The sequence below is a fragment of the Xenopus laevis genome, chromosome 8L (assembly GCF_017654675.1).
Source record: "Xenopus laevis strain J_2021 chromosome 8L, Xenopus_laevis_v10.1, whole genome shotgun sequence".
In the NCBI taxonomy this organism is placed as follows: Eukaryota; Metazoa; Chordata; class Amphibia; order Anura; family Pipidae; genus Xenopus; species Xenopus laevis.
In genome coordinates this window covers 45,801,863-45,818,163 of record NC_054385.1, presented here as the reverse complement: position 1 = coordinate 45,818,163, position 16,301 = coordinate 45,801,863, and the positions used below count along the sequence as shown (strand labels likewise).

Genomic DNA, 16,301 nt, shown 5'->3' with positions numbered 1-16,301 from the left:
GCCGACTAGAAATCCAGCTGATGGGAAACGGGTAGCACACTTATCATTAAGCGTTGTAGCAGTCACTCGTTATACAAACCAAATATAATCCTTAAGAACATATGGTTTCCCATTGTAATATTATGAACAGATCATTCCAAATGGAAGAATAGGTACAGGACTGTACTTTGATTTTACATAATTGCCAAATGTGGTATATTTATATTTCACAAAAAAAGTAGGTAGTACCTGTTAATAGAGCTGTCTAAAACCACAGTAAAGGCCATAAACTACATTCTTCAGTGGTAGATATGTCTTCAGTTGGTAGGTGTAGAAATCTTTGGGAACTTATTTTTAATGAATCTTTTCAAATACACTTAAGAAAAAAAAATATATACATACATATATCTGTTTTTAGTACCGCTGACATAGTATTCTGCATTGTGATTGTATAAATCATACATCAAGGTTCTATTGACACAGCCCTCATGTCAGTCTATATCATGTATGATGAGCCTTGATCAAAAATAAATTGGAGCAGTGATCATGTGGGAAAGATAAGGTTTGACTTTATTGGGGAAATGTCCAGGACCAGAGATCAGACATAGGAAAGACAAACACAGCCCCCTATGTGCAAACTGGTAAGAATATTAAATTATATTTAATTAGGAGCCATAAACATTGTTTAACAGAGAGTGGCCTTATGAAGCTCAAATATGGGTTATGGTAGCCTTTTACTTATGTTTTATACAGCATACGCTAAGCTCTAAAGAACATCATTTGAATCTAATCTGTAATGTTTATCTTTTTTTCCTTACCAGGCCCCAATACTACAAGGTCATAGATGAATGTGTTGGACAAGTTGTACTACAATGTAGTGGGATGGATCCTGATTTCCGATATAGGGGTCGACTTGATGTTGATTTTAATCATCTTATAGGCAAGTGTGCACTGCTTCTTTGCATGGTGTTTTTATTTCTCATAAATGCAAATTGCATTCAAATGCAAGGAACCCTATCACAATATATATTGGAAGGTGGTATTACAATGTGGGATACTGTTGAGTAACTTTACTATGTATCCTATGGAAAATATATATCAACCATATAATCCTTTAACATACCCGATACATTAAAGCAATCTAGGCTAAGCATAATCATACATGTGAGTTGTGGAAGTTATGGAGAATTCTGTAAGAATGCCACTGTCTGGCTTCTGTAAGCACACCAGCCTTATGGTGGCCATACACGGGCAGATAAAGCTGCCGATATCGGTCGTTTCGACCGATTTGACAGCTTATCTGCCCGTGTATGGGGGCTTCCGACGGGTCTTCCCGATCAATATCTGGCCACAATATCGGGAAGGTTTGATTTTTAAACGACCAACCCGTCGGAGCCCCTTGGCGCATCGTAATTCGATTGTTCGGCCGAACGTTCGAATTACCCCCGATATAGCCATGCCGTTAGTGGCATATCTAGGAAAGATCTTTGAGTCTATGGCCGCCTTTAGAACCCTGGTTTTTATATACTTTTGGTTCAACTATGCCTCCAAGCTTCAGTATTTGTTCAACTTCCCCTTACTGGGTCAACAAATACAGGTATGGGATCTGTTAACAGGAAACCTGTTATCCAGAAAGCTACGAATTATGGTAAGGTCGTCTCCCATACTCCATAATAATTTAATAATTCAAAATGTTAAAAATAATTTTCTTTTTCTCTGTAATGAAAAACATTACCCTGTACTGGATTCCAGCAAAGATATAATCAATCCTTATTGGAACCAAAACAACCCTAATCGGTTAAATTAATATTTACATTATTTTTTAGTACTCTTATCCAGAAAGCCCCAGATCCTGAGCATTCTAGATAACAGGTCCCATATCAGTGTTGTAAATACTGTCATATCAGTTAACCTGTTATTATTTTAAAATATCTAAGGCAGCAAATAAGGGGTCTTCCAAATTAAAACCCTAACGACCTTTAACCTGGGTTTCACTATCTAGGACACCATATAGACATTCACATGATTAGTGAAATAGAGATTACTGTTCACCAATGCACTTTTTCACAAGTCTCTATTCATTGGTATGACGTTTTAAGGGGCATAAACCCAGTGTACTTGTTTGAAAGATTTATTATCATCCTACGCAACTATAAATGTGTGCAATACTTTTTACCCAGCCTGCAGTATATGCAGTTATTTGCATAATTATTCAGGGAATATATTTATTTTTGTTAGTATGTATTTATCTTTTAAGTGTACAGAATAATAGATGTTCTATGTTTGCAGATTCTTGTGTGGACAAGGCAAAAGTGGAAGAAAGCGAGCAGAAAGCATTAGAATTTTCCAAGAAGGTGAGGCCATAAATCATGGTCATTTAAATCATAGACAATTGGTTTTCTGTGATTAGGGCACTTTTGGAAAGGCTGCTTTTTTCCTCCTTGGCTGGCAGACAGGTATTGATTTGCTGTTCTGATCAATGTTTGGCAGCATTTTTACATGATCTTTGTCAGTATCGCAAAGGTCAGTATTGATGTATCAAGTCTGGACTGCTAAGTTGGGGCTTGTATTGCTGTATTATTTCAACAAACATCAACTGCTAAATGCTGAGCACAATATGTTTTTGCATATCTATTAGCAACCTAATTCCAGGTTGCAATAATAAAGCAGGCGCCATTGATCAATTAAGGATGAACAATATATCAGGCGCAAGGTGAGGTGCATTGTTTCAACACCACTAAATTCTATCATCTACTCATCTGACATTGCTTTGATTGAACTGCTGCCAGAATGACACAGAGAGAAACTAGGCTTGGGTGCCGATAAAGCTTTTAAACTATGTTTGCATGTTAGAGAAAAATACCATTCACATATGTCTTGAAGTTAATTGACAGTTCCAGATCCCTGCTACTCATTCTAATAAGCCAAAAGCACACACAGAACACAGACACCTTTGTGACTAACATTTGGGAAGCTGTTCTAAAAAGTGACAGCTTTGAAGTATTTTCAAAGGAACCTTAGATCGGCATGTGCAGTGGGCAATGAGCTGCATTGGCAGCAAGCAGTCTGCCAACAATACATGACATAGGTTTTTGAGTGTTGGAGTGGCTTCAAACTGAGCTTAATAAAGATCCTTAAACACAGAAGGAGCTAAATCTAAGTCTCTGTACAGAAAGCCAAGATGTGGTCTAACATAAAAATCCCCATATGGCTCGCTAAGAAAATATCATTAGACTCAAGTTACCTTTTTGTCTGTTGATGAGTTCAATGTTATTGTACCTTTTGGTGCAGTGTCATGCCCCAAGTAATGTTAAGCGTCTCCAATAAACTGCTATAAGAACAGTGTCATAAGGTTTATTTTGATCCAGCAATTTTCCAATAAGAAAAAATGGTAATCACAATGCCTGATTTTATGGCCAGTTACTGAGATGACTTTGGGGTTTGTACCTTCCAAACCAGATAATATAAAAGGGATGGTTCACCTTTAAGTTAACTTTTAGTATGTAATAGAATGGCCACTTCTACACAACTGTTATTCAATTAGTCTTCATTATTTCTTTTTTTATTGTTTTTTTAATTATTTGCCTTCTTCTTCTGACTGTTTCCAGCTTTCAAATGGGGGTCACTGACCTCATCTAAAAACAATTGCTCTGTAAGGCTACACATTTATAGTTATTGCTACTTTTTATTACATATATTTTCAATTGGGTCCTCTCCTATTCACATTCCAGTCTCTTATTCAATTCAATGCATGGTTGCTAGGGTAACTTGGACCCTAGCAAGCAGATTGATGAAACTGCAAACTGGAGAGCTGCTGAATATAAAGCTAAATAAGCCAAAAGCCACAAATAATAAAAAGTTAAATACATCATACTAAAAGTTAACTCAAATCCCTTCAAATCTTAGTATGTTGCTCAGATCTAATATGGGACATTTTCTAAATTAACCATTTTTCATTTTTAAATTCAAAGCAATATTTTCTCATATCTTTTACCAAATGTTTGCAGATGCCAAACAATGCAGAGCTTTAAAATGAATTAACCTAGTGAATTAGTTGCCCCCATCTAAATTGCTCAGCTGTGCAATAAAGCTCCAGGGCAATAATAGTAAATAGAGAGAACTGCTGTGCTGTGTTGGACTCCTGCAAAGGCACACCTAAAAGTCCCTCTTACTTTTAAGTATACCTTCTCTTGAGAATGTACAATTTATAAATAGAGAAACATTTCTAATTCAATTCCAAGCACTTAAAACAAAAGCAGCTCAATAAACAACCCAACAGAGTGAATGTTATCTTTATTAATGTGGCAGGGATAAGTGCTGAAGGGAAAATATATCCTTTCTTATACATAGGATTCTTTTTCATTTATTCTCAGAGTATAAAGGATATATACAGTATATATAAAGGATGAATAGAGCTTAGTGTACCCACAGAACATTACTGCATTACATGTCTACCTTTATACATATACACCTTCTTTATTTTGAATTGTTTGCATTGACTTCAATGATGACCTTCGAACAGCACATTATTTCTGATGACCAGTTGGGGTGCTGGAAGATGAATGCCTCCATGAAATATGGTACATTTACACTGTAAATGTCTAAGGACATATAATAGGCTATGCTTAACACATGTTGTCATTGTAGCTATTTAGATCTATATGGTTGCTATCAGGAAGGAGATGCAATTGATTTTTATACCTTGCACACATTCACATTTAAAATGAAACAGCTAAAGGGTTAGACTGGGGCCTGGGGCTCCACACCCTCTCTTGGGCCCAAAACCCCCTGCACTTTGTTCTTGGAACCTATATACATAAAAATGGAGAAATCAATCTTTTGGTGTGTTTTGGGTTGTCTGGATTAAATTCACCAAACCTTTTCAAAGCAGTCCCATTTAAAGCTCTTTTGAAGCAATAAGTGTGGAGTCTATTGGAAATGATGCCTTTCTGCTCTGATCCCTGCAGTTTGATGAAGAGTTCACAGCTCGACAGGAGGCACAGGCCGAGCTTCAGAAACGAGAGGAGAAAATCAAAGAGCTTGAGACGGAAATCCAGCAGCTAAAGACGCAGGTAATAAAGCAAAATATAGACTTTATGTCGAGAAAATTCAACAAAAAAATTAGTATGTTGCACTTGAGGCACCAGTTTTGCAAGAATCCTTGTGATGTTTAACCCTTATATGAAGATAAAGTATGCAAACTTCGTGAGATTTGCACCTGGGAACTCTTTGTACACTTTCTCTTTCTTTTGTCTCAAAACTGTACAAAGCTCTGTTCTTTTTTCTTTATTCTCCTGGTTCTGCCAATGTTTGAACACTTCTAAGTTATGTCAGCATGTTCCCAATAGGCACTGTTTGATTTTAGCACTTTTAATTGAACTGTACTCACTAATAAAATATTATTGATGGATTTGGGAGACACAGTCCACCTTTAAATTTAATAGGAAAACAGGTACAGCCCCACATGCCAGGTATATTAGGCCTGCTCTGCTTGTTAAAAAAGTAATATAAAAAAAAAGTAGTGCAATATAAGCTTTATCTAATGAGTACGCTTTAAGGGCATTCTAATAATATAAGCATACGCTTTTCTTCAAACCACACCCTCTGATTTATAATTTGTAAGATATCAGATTTTAAAAAACTATGTTTATTTTACTTTTCTTCTTTTTAGCTCATGCACAGTACATGTGATTTTCACTTTCCCGTCCTATCTGATATTATTATCTTCTGTTGAATGTATTTTCTGTCAGCCCTTCATCTCCACCCATAATTCCTCACCATGAACTGCTTTGCACCCTACTTCATGGAATGACCATATGTTCCTGAACTATAGAAAAGGGGGGTGGATGGTGCAAAGTGGGACAGCTGTATTGAAGAAACCAGTAACGTAACTAGAGGGGGGCGTGCCCTGGCGCGGGACGTGCAGCCAGGCCCCCCTCCGCATGGCCAGAACTCCGTAGAAGACAGTGGCGTAGAAGACAGTGGCGTGTAAGCTGCCGGGGGGCCCTGAGGGGGTGTGGGCCCTGGTCCAACTGCACCCCCTGCTCCCCCGGTAGTTACGCCACTGGAAAAAAACAATATTTTTTAATACAGGAGTAACAAGTTATTCCCTGCTTGCAAGGGAAGAGATCTTGGTGTTTAGAAATGAAAATGCTCCCATAATACATAAATGGAAGATTGCAGGCTTTGTAATATAAGCCTACAACTTGTGAATAATCAAGAACTGCTTTTCTAAATTGCATTACTATAATAAGGAATGCATTAGTTCTTAATGACAGTCAAGCAGGACTTTATGGAGCCATCAACATTTAAATATGCACAAGCCTCTGACTGAGGCATGAAACTTGAACCTTTAAAGCTACAGCAAAATAAGTTAATACAATGCTTCAACAGGCAGTGCATGGGGATTTTATAGTATTGATAGATAAACGTAATCCTCAGACTAGTCATATTGATTGATGGATATAGATAGGGATAGACAGAGAGATAGATATAAACGATAGCCAGAAAATAGATGGATGATTGATAGAAAGAAATATCATAGATGATAGCTAGAAGATAGTGATGACGGTGTGGAGATAGACAGACTGACAAATAGATACATAGATGATACATAGATAGATGATAGATTCTTAAAAGTTATGATGCCATTTAAAGAATTCTCTGTCTAGTCCATATGCACCAGAACAGTGTGGACATAAGATCAAGTGAATATATATATTGTTACAGACAAATTGCTGGCACAGTGTCTCGCCTCTGATGAATGTCTTTTCTCATTGTTTCGGGGAATCATTACTACAGACAGACAATGAATCTGATCCTAAATAGAACTGTTTTCAGTAATGAGGATTCATGATTCAGCCCCTTGACCAAAAAAATGCTGAATGTATGAAAACATACTTGCTGCGTGGTTACAAAATGTATTTTGCATTTAACAAGCATTTAGGTGATCCTTAGAAAAGAGCAGTAATATATAGAGAATGTAGTTCTGCCAGTAATGTGGTCACAGTGTATAGGGATGTAGCGAACCGCCGCCGATGTGTTCGCGAACGCCGTTCGCGAACACCGGCATAATTTGCGAACTGTTCGCGAACTGTTCGCGAACTTCGATCATCCGAAAATCGTTCGATTCGAACGATCGAAGGATTTTAATCGTTCGATCGAACGATTTTCGTTCGAATCGAACGAAAATCGTTCGATTTTAGCGATCGAATGGTCGAATGGGCGACCGATTTTGACGCGAACGCCTATTGGCGAACGTCGCGCGACGTTCGCGAACTTGCGGCGGACGCGAACAGTCGAAGTTCGCGCGAACTAGTTCGCCGGCGAACAGTTCGCTACATCCCTAACAGTGTATAGGATACATTTACAATGTCCCACTCAGTGTGCAAAGTAAGTGGAAAAAAGGCCACGATTGGCCATTTTTTGCACTTTAGAAATGCAGAAGCCTGGGGCTATTTACACAATCCCTCATGCAGTTGGAAATCTGCTTGTTTTGTCAGTCCAACCATCAATTTGCACTCAGATTTCCATGTTAGTATTGAAAAACACTGCATAAGACATTTATACTTTGGTGGGGATATACTACAGTAACGGGTCTCAAACTGAAAGTCGTGTATCTAGTTCATTATTCTTATTTACTTTTTAATGGGACATTGAGTGAAAGGATTAAGGCTGAAGATACCGTCCATGTAGAAATTTCACTTACTTACACTTTCCCACTGTCAGTCTCAACCTCACGGAAGAAAAAGTTTCAAAACACCTCTTTATTAAGAAGTTAATTAACTTGCACTTTATTTACTGTGCTTTCATTTTAATTATTGCATCGGATAAGGATGTCGGAATCACATAATCCACTTCTGTTTTGGATCACTTGTATGTAATTAAAAAGCCTCCTCTGAAGTGGCACTAAGTAAGTGGGTATAGTATCTGTGGAATAAGAATGAGGAACATAGAAGAGACAGACTGCTTTTACAATTTGTTTCAATTTAAAAAAAGTGAAGTCTACATACTGTGTTAAATTTTTTTATTAAAGGGATATATACTTTCCCTAGCAGCATTGCTCCACCAAAATGTTGCTGGATGACATCTATCAGCAATTTCCAGCATAGTATCAAGGGTTAATGTATGATAAGGGTCGTCGTCCACTAGAATTTAATGAAATCTTTTTATCTGTTTTGTGAATTTTGTAGCACGGTATGGGACCTGTTATCCAGAATGCTTGGGACATGGGGTTTTCCGGATAATGTATCTGTCCATAATTGGATCTTCATACCATAAGTCTACTAGAAAATCATGTAAACATTAAATAAACCCAATAGTCTGGTTCTGCCTCCATCAAGGATTATATTTTAGTTTGGATTACGTACAAAGTACCGTTTTATCATTACAGAGAAAAAGGCAATCATTTTTATACATTTGGATTGTATGAATAAAATGGAGTCTATGGGAGATGGCCATTCTATAATTAGGAGTTTTCAGGTTTTCGGATTACAGATCCCATACCTGTAGTAGACAAAATGAAATAAAAATCCTTGTATACACAAGTCTTTTCTTCCTTTATTCCTCTTCCGTAGCCCCCCAAATAAAAAGAAAAATGCTATTGTGTTTATTCCGTTTAACTGTCCGTAGATTATAATACAAAATTCACTTTAAATAAGCATGATGTATTTTCAGATTAGCTTTAATGTTGTTACCGATGTTGTGAAAGAATATAGCATGCATATATATGTGTTTACTTTAATGTTACTTGCAAGAGGATGAGGCACAAGCTAGAATAGTAATACGTGCTTATAAATGCACAGATGAAAAAGAACATTTATAAGATGGGCTTATTATTCACACAACATGATAAAACTATCTGTCTTATTCCAAGAGCAATTTTCCCTGCAATGCAGTCTAGTAATATTTATTATCTCTTGTCACGCGGTTTATAATAAATACAAATAGTGATTCGAGCTATTGCATTATACCCAACTGAATATAATAGATGAAAGTCTAAATTTAAATGATATATTTTAATTCAAGTGCCATTTAAGCTGGTTCGAGTTGTGCATGCATGTATTTCTTGCACTGAAAAGATCTGGAGATAAATGGCTACAATTAGTACTGGTGGCCCTAGGGCTGTATCCAACCTGTGGTTCTACCTTGTGCAGCCCCCACATCTGGCTATTGTAAATGAGTACTTTATGTAAGCTTTAAAAGGTATCAGTTGATGCCTTCGTGTACCATATTCTGCCTGCAGTAAGTTGCCTGTTGGAGGTGAGCCTGGTGGGGGATTGTTTTAGGGGTTTAATTATGTGATGGGGGTTTCTGTGTTATCCACAGGGGTGGAGGAGTCATATGGATTTGGTGGTATATTTTAATATGATGAACTTTTTTTCACATATAAGTGATAGGTGATATTCCTGCACAAAGCCCCAGCCATATGTTTTTTTGTTTTTGAGTGTGCTACCACCATTTACGTGGGTATGGTCTTAAAAGTTTTTGTAATAATAGGGAGCATGGTTTAAACAACTATGAGTCGTCAGCCCTGGTTTCCATCATGGGCCCTCAAACACATAGGCCAGAAAAATTCCTGCCCACAGAAGTTGGACAGCACTGTCTACAATTACATTTTTAAAGGAGGCATATACAGTACCTTTCACAATGTTGCTAGTATGGAGTCTTAAGGAGTTATATAATATATAATCTGAATTTATCTGATTTTTTAAAATAAAAAGGTCCAACTAGAATCTACGATTTGACCGTATTTATTGTAAAAAAAAAAAAAAAAGCACAATTTAATCAAATTGGGGGAAAACTTGATTCGAGCGAAAAGCCCTAATTTTTTGGATTTTTACCCAAAAAGCCAGAAACAGACGGATTTACGGGCTAATGCCAGTGCAGACCACAGAAACTTCCAAATAGGATATGGACCTCTCCCACTGACTTACTGTATATACAAGCTCGGCAGGTTTGAGATGGCGGATTTTCAGATTCTGACCTTTTGCAGCCTCTGGGTATAATAAATCTCGAAACTTTTGATCTTTTTTCCACTAAAGATTTGAATTTTCTAGTAAAAAAAATATAATTTTTTGAGTTTTTAGTATACAAACTTATAATTATAAATAACCACCTTAAAGATACACTACAAATAAAAGGTTCTCCAGGACCAGCAGCCCCATTAATGCAAAACAATACTTCAGCAAGATTTTGGCCTAGACTATTTACTTATGACTAAAACTTTTAATTAATGGAAAACCAATTAAACTATATGGTCTAAAAATTCTTTACTACGATAGATACAAGAGCATATGTTATATCACAAAATATGTAGGACATTTAAAGGGAAAGTATATGCCTAATCTAAAAATAAGCACAAAAAGACTTTCCTTTTAAACATCACAACCTTTATGCATACTATAGCTAACCAAAATCAAATCAGGTGTGGACCCTACTGCCCATTCCTTTTGCAACCCTGACTTAAAGGGATACTGTCAAAATGAATCATTTAATAGCGCTGCTCCAGCAGAATTCTGCACTGAAATCTATTTCTCAAAAGAGCAAACAGATTTTTTTATATCCAATTTTGAAATCTGACATGGGGCTAGACATATTGTCAATTTCCCAGCTGCCCCAAGTCATGTGACTTGTGCTCTGATAAACTTCAATCACTCTTTACTGCTGTACTGCAAGTTGGAGTTATATCATCCCCTCCCTTTTCCCCCCCAGCAGCCAAACAAAAGAACAATGGGAAGGTAACCAGATAGCAGCTCCCTAACAGAAGGTAACAGCTGCCTGGTAGAGCTAAGAACAACACTCAATAGTAAAAACCCATGTCCCACTGAGACACATTCAGTTACATTGAGAAGGAAAAACAGCAGCCTGCCAGAAAGCATTTCTCTCCTAAAGTGCAGGCACCAGTCACATGACCAGGGGCAGCTGGGAAATTGACAAAATGTCTAGCCCCATGTCAGATTTCAAAATTGAATATAAAAAAATCTGTTTGCTCTTTTGAGAAATAGATTTCAGTGCAGAATTCTGCTGGAGCAGCACTATTAACTGATGTGTTTTGAAAAAAAACCATGTTTTCCGATGACAGGATCCCTTTAAGTATGCCTTGTTCCCCCACCCAATGGCAGCAATGTAAAGTATGAAGAGTTAAAGCATGAAGAAAGCTTTGTACATTCATTGTGTAAATCCCCCTTTAGTGTTAGCTGGAGGGATATGCTAAAAGTTAATTTTTTTACTCCTGCCCCTGTTGGAAAAATCCTCTGCTCACAAACAAATCTTTTAGTACATTTTATGCTGCATGTAGCTATTCCTAAAGTTTCTTGTGGGTAAACCCCTTTATGGCTTTGCCTTTGAAGTTAAACTAGTTCACCTTGCATCTCATTACTGCTTATGCAGTGCATCCATTAATTGTTAGATTTAAAATCCAATATGTTCCTGACATCGTGACTTGACACTTGTGCCTGGCATAATAGCCTTCCATTTTGATTTCCAATAATGCAATACAAGAGTATAATTTTACACTATTTACATGAATATTGGATACTTTAAACTCGACACATGCATTTTTGATATTAACTTCTTTCTTCATTAACTTGATTTTTCATATAAAGGTTACTCTCCACTTGAGGGCATAATGTGTTCAACATTTAAGAAACAGGGATCAGGTTATAAGTGGACAATAGCAAAGCATAAGGAATGTTGCTTTCAAAACCAGACAGACCCCTTTCTGACCCATGACACTAGGAATCAATGTCCATAATTTGTAGCTCATCACAATTTCTAGCTGACCATACTGACGTCAATAAAGTTTTCTAAAACTGCTAAGGAATTAAGAAGTGTTTTAGTGCTGTTATCTGCTTTAGAGACCTCAGTAAAGCAAACAATAAAGCCTCCAAAACTGACCATGGAGGTAAAGAACTAATAAACAGCATATTTCTATTGATTACTCCAATTCCTGCATGCTGTATTGCCGGGAAGCTTCTTGCAAAAGAACATTACCATAATATTTAAATAATACATACATATTATTTATTTAATAGCTCATTAGGTATTCATGGTAGTCATATTCAGTAGATTTCACAACCCATACAAAAACAAGTGCTAAAGTATTTGATCTACTTTTGCTAAACCTTCGGGTAGAACCTGGAACTTTGTATGTCATTGCCTTAGAACATTAATAATGCTATATTTAAATATTATTCCTAGCCTGATGCAAAATAGATGGAGATATTTTTTTTCCACCTAAGTGAGAGCATGAATTTAAAAGCACAGTTTACAGACCAGGACAAATGCTGAATTTTAACATATAATTGCAAAAAAAAAAAATAATGTTTATGATTATAAAAGGCATTGACTTTCCTTTGATCAGGGTGTGTTTGCTGTTTCATTGCTCCACTGGTAAATCAGTAAATGGATAAATAGTTTGGACTTTTCCCACTGAGCTGCAGATATCAGTGAAAAAATGAACTGATGGTTTGGACATATTGGTCGCATAGGTCACTGTGATCATTGCTAAATGTAGGAGCTTTTAGCTCTTTCACTGTTTCAACAATGGATTTATTGCTTCCTAGGCAGTCTGTCTGCATAGAAAATCCTTTCTGTTCATACTTCTTATTGATGCTCATGAGGTTGCAGGAGCTAGTACCTTTCTTTATAGTCATAGAAATATGTTGCCAAAGAGCAAAGGTCCATAAACTGTTGGGCTGGGCCCCTAGATGACCCTTGAACTTTGGCAGGGGAGTCTCCGCATGAAGCTAGGGTGAGATCTGGAGAAGAATGGCCATTGACTCTTCTAGATACACCCTCTAGAAGCCCAATTAGGGCACTATTCTTGGTTCTTAGTATGAATACTAGATAAACTAATCTTCATCTACTTGTATTACCTTGTTACAAGTTAAGGGAGGCCCTGACCAAAGGATGTATTTCTAAGAGGGCTTGACATCCAACACCCACCACCAGGAGGCCAAATGAGTACAATATAGGCACATTAATGTGTTGCTAAATCTCACAAGATCCTATATTTTCACCAAAATGCTCTTCCCGTGTCCATATGTACTGTATAAGTCAGAGGCTCAAATAGTGAGACACATTAAAATAATCCATTGGTAGCTATCATGGCAATGTGGCAAAAATTATTTTAGAGACTACTAATGCCCTTAAACAATATTTGCTGGTATGACATGTATTTATGAAAAGCACTGCTGTTACTGATTTACAGGTGACGTACTCTGCTATCTATCTATCTATCTATCTATCTATCTATCTATCTATCTATTATCTATATATATATATATATATATATATATATATATATATATATATATATATATATATATATATATATATATATATATATATATAAACAGTTGTACCATACAAATGGTAAGTTTTCCAGCATGATCAAAGTAGGGTTCACTGATAAAGAACATATTTAATAGTGACTGCCTGTTTAGTCATCATTACTCTGGATGTAAGCTGCCGAAAAGAACAGATACACGCACATGCTAAAATTTATAGATATACTTAATAATTTTGTCCCTGCAGCCAAAAATAGATGTCTGCTCCCTCCAAATTGTTGCGTACTATTACTGCCTCATTACAAATGCAATAATCATTTATGAAAAAGACTCCATTGTTTTGCTCCTGTTTGGATGTATCACTTTGGATATGCTCACTAAACATGACATGTGCATGAATGACTGCACAAGAATTTATATATCTCTTCAGCATCTTTATTGCTAGCATCAGTGAGGACGCTGGATTGAAGCTGTAAAATTCTTTACAAGAAGGCATGAAACAAACAGTAAAATCGTGTTTAAATAGGCATGCTAGATATTGCACAGATATTTTCACATTGACAGAATGGTTATGTGGACCTGTTTTATGACTGGACATTACCCAGCCCCCTCTCAGGGTAGGAGACAAATTACCTTTCAAAGAGCCTGGATTTTCATTTACCCATTGCATATACCTAATGAAAACATTAAGTATGTTATAATTCTTTTCTTTTTGCTTTGTTTCCCAGAGTTCATTATTACTTCAACAGCAACCATGGCCTAGCAGCCCATATATTTGAGTGCTGCACTTGGTAGGGGGGGGTGCAGGGGTATAACTAAAGAAGAAGCAGACCCTGCAGCTGCAGGGGGCCCAGGGGTATAATGGCCCCATGATTCCCTAATTCGTATGCAATTTCAATAAACATTGACAAACTCCTCTCATTTTGGGGCCAAATGCTTCACTGTTCAACTTAAGAAGCAACTTGGATGGGTGGCAAAATATTGCTTTGAATCTGCCTTTACTTAATAATGTCCAGTTATCATTTGGCACATGCACGCTGTTTTGGAAAAAAACAAAGCATGCTAGGGACACATCATTGCTATAGAGAGAAAATTAAAACTAGACAAGCAAATAATAATAGACTTCATGAATTTACAAGTTACATGGTACACATGGCACATCATTTTCAAGAGAGGGAAATTTGTTTAAAGGGGAACTCCACACAAACATAACTTAAGCTTTTTGAAAAGTGAACATAATTTCAAGCAACTTTGCAATATACATCAATTAAAAAATATGCAGATTTTTCATGATTTTTAATGGTTTCTGACAGTTCCCTAAGCCTAGCCCCCTGCTCTCCTGCTGATCTTTCTGACTACTTTGCTGAACTAGCTGACTACTGCTACTTCATATCAACAGCCAGCTGTCCTCAGCCTTCATCCTCCAAACCCCACAATTCTCTGCACACATGATTTCAATAAGGAACTGAACACTACAGTGAACGGCATTGTGGGTTATGTAGTTCCTGCATGCTGTCTGTAAGCTGTGGAGAAGTTGTTACAATTTGTAACATCAGTATTTAGTCCCTCCTTCCCTGCCAGGATTTCAAATGATCCAGAAAGAGAAGAACTGTTAAACAGCTGGATTTCAGCATAGAAAATGGCATTTATTCATACTTTTTGAAGAAATAGGTAACTGTGATGGGTTTTTGTTTTAGGGGTTTCTGTGTTATGTGGGAATCTTTATCAAATTTTGGTTCGGAAGCCGGAGTTCCCCTTTAACAGAGACTGAGCAGTATAAACTTTGTAATACTTTTGTTAACTGCAATCAGACATGCCTTTGGACCTTCACTTTTAAGAGGCAGCTCTGTTTAAATCCTAAATTTTGCTAGAGCAAGGGATAAGTGAAAGAAAAGAAAACCTGCTAGTTGCTCATTGCCTAGACAGATTTAGTATATTCCCTGAAGGCCAGAAATAGCCATTGTGGAGTCCCTTTCATGGGCGAGAATTAATACTCCAATGCAATGTGTACCTATCACACCACACCATCTGTACTTGTAAGGAAATAACTGAAAATGACTTCAGATGTTGCCATTTGTGTGAAGAACTGCTGTATCGCTGATGTCAAGTTTTCAAATTCAGCGAGTGTTACTTTGTGCAGTGCATGACATTCCATACTGAATAAGATGAATAAATGGCTATTTGTGAGCAGGTTATATCCTATAGCTACAGCTTTCAAGAATCATCTACTTTCAGTAAAACATATGCTGACTGTTGCATTAACTCAATGCATGTGCCCATTTCATATAAATTACAGCATCTGAGAGAATTCTGTGAATCTTATATAGAAGTTTGCCTAGTTACAAAAAAACACCTTGAGAGATAAGCAAGAGCGATTGTAGGCTCCAGTTGGTATTTGGACTGTACAGCTAAACTCATTTAAGCAGATGGATTTTCCACACTGGGGATAATGTGAGTATGACAGATTTGTAATGATAATGTAGGCTCCTACAATTATATCCTTTGCCAGGAAAATTCAAATATAAAAATGAGAGCAAATCTACTGTATGTAGAGGGTCATTATCTCCACTCCCTGAAAATGATTTTCTGTGCAATTGCATCACTTTGCAAACAGAATTATTTCTTTTTATAGCGTGTATTTGTAATAAATAATGACTGACTTCAACACAGTTCTGTGCTGGTTTAAGAAATTTGGAATGCACATTAAGCAGGGTCTTCATTAAACAGACAAGCATAATTATTTTTTTAGAATTTATGAAGCTACGGCTATAGCCAAAGGATTGATGATTCCGAAGGTCCAGCTTGAATGCTCTTGGAGTCTACAGAAATGTAGCAATGATAGCAGAAAGAGACAAAGGTATATAAATATACACACAAGTATGGGATCTGTTATCTGGAAACCCGTTATCCAGAAAGCTCCATATTGCGGGAAAGGCCATCTCCCATAGACTTCATTATAATCAAATAATCCAAAATTTTTATAATGATTTCCTTTTTTTCTATAATAATAAAACAGTAGCTTGTACTTGA

At 36.8% G+C, this 16,301-nt stretch overlaps 1 protein-coding gene across 3 annotated transcripts in view; it reads left to right on the top strand.

Moving 5' to 3' along the window:
* diaph2.L (diaphanous related formin 2 L homeolog) overlaps nt 1-16,301 on the top strand; it is a 774,648-nt gene that overhangs the window by 229,644 nt on the left and 528,703 nt on the right. For all 3 annotated transcript variants that reach the window (XM_041572752.1, XM_041572751.1, XM_018229885.2), the window contains 3 exons: nt 801-919; nt 2,269-2,333; nt 4,947-5,051. In XM_041572752.1, coding sequence (XP_041428686.1) covers nt 801-919; nt 2,269-2,333; nt 4,947-5,051 — 289 coding nt within the window. The remainder of the gene's footprint in view (nt 1-800; nt 920-2,268; nt 2,334-4,946; nt 5,052-16,301) is intronic.